At 45.1% G+C, this 5,353-nt stretch overlaps 1 protein-coding gene across 2 annotated transcripts in view; it reads left to right on the top strand.

Annotated features, from left to right (window-relative positions):
* The first annotated feature begins 1,163 nt into the window (after positions 1 to 1,163).
* The window catches only part of SIRT4 (sirtuin 4), a 19,288-nt gene continuing 15,098 nt past the window's right edge, over positions 1,164 to 5,353 (top strand). For both annotated transcript variants that reach the window (XR_001161290.2, XM_003789921.3), the window contains exons 1-2: positions 1,164 to 1,203; positions 4,775 to 5,272. Coding sequence is in view for 1 of the 2 variants with exons in the window: in XM_003789921.3 (XP_003789969.1) it covers positions 4,776 to 5,272 (497 nt within the window). In the remaining variant the exon portion in view is untranslated. The remainder of the gene's footprint in view (positions 1,204 to 4,774; positions 5,273 to 5,353) is intronic.

Genomic DNA, 5,353 nt, shown 5'->3' with positions numbered 1-5,353 from the left:
ATCTTTAATTGTTCATATTGCTGTGAAAACATCGATTTTTCAGGTCAGTGCCCATAGCTTAGTGGTTAGTGTGCCGGCCACATGCACTAGGGCTGGTGGGTTAGAACCCGGCCTGAGTCTGCTAAACAAACAAACAAACAAAAAAGAAATAGCCCAGCATGTGGCAGGTGCCTGTAGTCCCACCTACAAGGGAGGCTGAGGCAAGAGAATGAGCGCAAGAGTTTGAGGTTACAGTGAGCTGTGACACCACGGCACTCTACTAAGGGCGACAAAGACTCTGTCTCCAAAAAAAAAAAAAAGCACATCAATTTTTCAGATATTTGTTAATTACAGTAGTTAAGTTGCAAAGGGAACTTGATTCTGTCATGGTGACTGGAAAGGAATAAACACTGAAGTTCAGAATGAGTCAAAACTATATGGATCTTTAAAAACATTATTATGTTTTATTTGTTTATTGTAGACACATGGTTTCACTACTTTGTCCAGGCTGGTCTTGAACTCCTGGCCTGAACCCTCCCCGCCTCATCCTCCCAAACCGTTGGGATTATAGTCATGAGCCTCTGGTGCCTGGCCTAGATCTAGTAATTAAAAGCTTCTATCTTAAGAGAGGATGAATTCCTGAGTCAGGACATTGGCTCCAACCACTTCTCTGGGAGGATGAGGAATGACAAAGTATCCTTGGCTCAGGTGAGAGCGATTCAAAACCTCTCCGACGAGAGAAGTTTAAAACCTCTGACCGGGGCTCAGCACCTGTGGCTCAACTGGCTAAGGCACCAGCCACATACACCTAAGGTGGCAGGTTCAAATCCAGCCCAGGCCCACCAAAACAACCATGCAACAATGACGGCTGCAACCAAAAAATAGCCGGGAGCTGTAGCGGGCACCTGTGGTCCCAGCTACTTGGGAGGCTGAGGCAAGAGACTCGCTTGAGCCCAGGAGTTGGAGCTTGCTGTAAGCTGTGATGTAACAGCACTCTACCCAGGGGGATAGCTTGAGGCTGTCTCAAAAAAAAAACTCTGACCGGGAATGGCCGACCGGGGGCGCTCCCGGACAACCCGGATCCCTCAAAAATGCGGCGCGAGGGGTTATGGGACTTGTAGTTTTTCTCGCATCATTTCGGCTTCATGAACTACACTTCCCAAAATGCAAATGTAACTAGACAATCCCGCTGCCGGTTGTGAACTGTGCCTCGTGCTGTGGAAGGTCAGTGTGTGTTCTGTGCTGGCTGCGAGTTTCTAGAAGGGATGGTTTTGTTTTTTTCTTTTTTGGAGACACGGTCTCATTTGTCATCCTCGGTAGAGTGCTGTAGCGGCACAGCTCGCAGCATTCTCAAACTCCTGAGCTCAAGCGATTGTCTTGTCTCAGCCTCCAGAATTGCTGGGACTACAGGCGCCCGCCAGGACGCCCGGTTATTTTTAGGGGGGTGGGGGGGTCTCGCGCTTGCTCGGCTGGTCTCGAACCTGTAAGGTCAGGCAGTCCACCCGCCTCGGCCTTCCAGAGTGTTAGAGTTACAGGCGTGAGCCTCTGCGTCCGGCCAAGGGGTGGGTTTCTAGTAAGGGATTTCGTTTCTCTTCTTTGCCCTTGGTGGGATTTGAGAAAGACAGCAGCTGTTCCAGTGGAGCCCTTTTTCAGCGCGGTTTCCCTGGCCCTTTGGTTTCAGAAAATCCTACTATGTATTTGTTGAGCTGCTCACATGTTGCTATCGAATGTATGGAATGTCAAGGAGAAAGTGGGATCCTGAACTCAGGTCTGGAAAGCCAAGCATAAAATAATGTTTACATATAGGGTGCATGTCACAAGAGGATTTCTGCATTATATCAAATAATACTTCAAAGTTTTGTTTAAAGCTAGAAAAGCAGACACACACCGGTCATGTCCCTTTGCTTGTGTCCAAACAGCAGTTTGCAATGCAGTATAAATCGTGAATAAAACCAAAGGTCCAAAGGCCTGAACAACAACTTTATCAAAACCTGATCTACTGGCTGGGGGAAGTGGCTCACGCCTGTAATCCTAGCACTCTGAGAGGGCTAGGCGACTGGATTGCTTGAGCTTATGAATTCTAGACCGGCCTGAGCAAAATCGAGACCCTGTCTTTACTAAAAATAGAAAAACTGAGGCAAGAGGATCGCTTGAGCCCAAGTTGGAGGTTGCTGTGAGCTACTACACCATAGTACTCTACCCAGGGCAACAGCTTGAGACTCCGCTGTCTCAAAACAAACAAACAAACAAAAAACTAGTCTATTAGGACTCAACTATGCTTCTGTAGCTTATGAAGAAATTAGATAATTATAATTTATAAAGTATATATTTTTGTATTGTATTTTAGAAAGCAAATCTCACTCTGTCACCTTGGGTAGAGTGCTGTGGTGTCATTGTAGCTCACAGCAAACTGGAACTCCTGGGTTCAAGCGATCCTTTTGCCTCAGCCTCCCAAGTAGCTAGGACTACAGGTGCCTGCAACCACACTTGCTAGTTTTTTTTATTTTTAGTAGAGACAGGATCTCAATTGCTCAGGCTGGTCCTGAACTCCCGAGCTCAAGCAATCCACCTGCCTTGGCTCCCAGAGTTGCTAGGATTACAGGTGTGAGCCACCTCTCCTGACTCTAATTATAAAATGGAAAGTGGACTCATGAAACATATAGTCTCCCAAGGGATGGTATTAACTAAAAGTACAGATAAATTTATTCCTCTGTTTAGAGACTTTTTAGGTAGTCTCGATCTATTGCCCTGGCTAGAGTACTGTGGTGTCAGCCTAGCTCATAGCAGACTCAAACTCCTGGGCTCCAGCAATACGTCTGCCTTAGCCTCCTGAGTAGCTAGGACTACACACCTGTGTCATCGCACCTGGCAAGTTTTTCTGTTTTTAGTAGAAATGGGTTTTGCTGACGCTGGTCTTGTGAACTCTTGCTTAAGCGATCCTCCTTGGCCTCCCAGAGTCCTAGGATTATAGGTGTGAGCCACTGCACCTGGCCTGAACAACAACTTCATCAAAACCTGATGAAGGGGTGGTTACTGTGGCTCAAGGAGTAGGGCGCCAGCCCCATATACCAGGGTGGCGGGTTCAAGCCCGCCCTGGCTGAAACTGTAAAAATAAAAAACCTGATGAAGTTGTTGTTCAGACATCTTTAGATGTAGCCATAGATGGAATAATAATGTGCTATTATGAGATTTAAAAGATATTGAGGTAAGCCATTAACCTTTTGAAGTTTATAGGGAATTCAGTTCTGACAAGCCAGGTGTTACTAGAAGAGATGGAACAGGCCTTATGTTTTGTTAGTACCTGCTTTATCGTTTTTTCTCTTCTCTCCACTCCTTTTTAAAATAACACATTTTTCCTTGGATGCAGAAAGCTTTGGCAGATTCACCAACCATTTGAAGTTAATTTTCATTTGAGGTCTACACCATAGAACTTTGGCTTAGGTTCTCAAGAGATCATGAAGATAAGATTGGTTTAGGCTACGGTGAAATAGTCTAGTGTGCAGATAAGATTTTTTTTGGAAGGTATTAAAGATTCTTCACCAAAAAAAAAAAAAGGTATTAAAAAGATAATTTAAAAGGTGGGCTCATTATTTCAAGTTGGACTCATAGGACACAGGAGGGTATCCTGAAATCAGTTTATGCCAGTGAAGGCCTGTTAAATATTCAGGAATTTGCTAACCAGTTGTTGAAACCTGTTGGTAGCCTGAAATTAGCCATGATGAGATTATTCTCTTTTATCTCTCTTTGTGTGTGTGTGTGGGGGGAGGAGTGGAGACATGTGATGGGAAGCTAGTTTACTAGCACACCCTGGCAAGGGTCAGTTTTTCTCTGTAAAGCCAGAGTCCTAGTGTTGAATGCATCCTTGAGTTAGCAGATTGTAAGCTAGTTCACAGTCTTTCAAATTTTATAAAAAACTGCTTGAGATTACAAAATAAAATTATAAATACACTGTAGGTGGGATGAGGGGAAGAAGAAGCTGTACCTCTTCTGTGGAAGATGTGCTTGCTCATTTTGGGACCATTCTCCAAGGTACTGGAGTCATTGACAAAGTCATTATCCATAAGCATGAAATCTGCCACTGGGAATAATATGCTCTGGACAGATAGCTTAATTAGATTTTAGACTATGTCAAAACATGCACTCCTCCCCAATACACTTTATTTTGAGACAAGTTCTCTGTTACCTGGACTAGAGTGCAGTGGCATCATCATAGCTCGCTGCAACCTCAAACTCGTGGGCTCAAGGGATCCTCCTGCCTTAGCCTCCCAAATACAGCTGGGACCACAGGCAAGAGTCACCATTCAGGGACTTAGCATAGTGTTTTCGGTGTTTATACATGTTGTAGCATGTATCAGAACCTCATTCATTTTTTTAGCTTTTTTTCTTCCATTGTATGGATAGACTGTATTTTGTTTGTCATTCATTGGGTGGTGGCTAACTTTGTTTTTATTTATTTATTCACTGACAGATATTTTATTTGCACTGATTTTGCTATAAAAGTGTTGCTGAGGTAGAGCCAACTGTCCAGGAATAGACAGGGGCAAGGACCGCAAGGACCCAAGGAAAGGGGAGCCAGGGTCCTAGGTTGTGGTGCAGAGCCTCTCAGTCATCCATATAAACAAAAAATTGGGCAATAAACAGGATGGCTAAGGATCAGAGGGACAGGCAGAGAAGGCTCCAGGAGGTAAGAGGCTGCAGGCCTTGGGGTAATAAAAGAATATAGAATTAGGTATGGACCCAAAGCTAACTTTGTTTTTAAAACACTCTTTCTCACATGAGGTTTCTTTTTCTCTAGAATGAGGATGAGCCTTGGGTTGACTTTCAAGTCAGCAAAAGGCCATTGGGTTGTGAACCTTAGCCAGCAGTGCTCACGTGGATTTATTGGGTCATTTGTGCCACCAAGTCCTCCGTTGGACCCTGAGAAGGTCAAAGAGTTACAGCGCTTCATCACCCTTTCCAAGAGACTCTTTGTGATGACTGGGGCAGGAATCTCCACTGAGTCAGGCATCCCAGACTACAGATCAGAAAAGGTGGGTCTTTATGCCCGCACTGACCGGAGGCCCATCCAGCACAAGGATTTTATGCAGAGTGCTCCAATCCGCCAGCGGTATTGGGCAAGGAACTTTGTGGGCTGGCCTCAGTTCTCCTCCCACCAACCTAACCCTGCACACTGGGCTTTGAGCAACTGGGAGAAGCTTGGAAAGTTGTACTGGTTGGTGACCCAAAATGTGGATGCCTTGCACACCAAAGCGGGGAGTCAGCGCCTGACAGAGCTCCATGGATGCATGCACAGGTGCAGGAAGGTCTAAAAAACTATTTGAACACAAAAACGTAGTTTGGTTTTTGAGAGCAGAGACCTTGGCTGTCTTGGTCA

This window comes from Otolemur garnettii, unplaced genomic scaffold, assembly GCF_000181295.1.
Source record: "Otolemur garnettii isolate 467f Iridium unplaced genomic scaffold, OtoGar3 scaffold00038, whole genome shotgun sequence".
Taxonomy (NCBI): Eukaryota; Metazoa; Chordata; class Mammalia; order Primates; family Galagidae; genus Otolemur; species Otolemur garnettii.
This window is presented reverse-complemented; position numbering and strand designations above follow the sequence as displayed.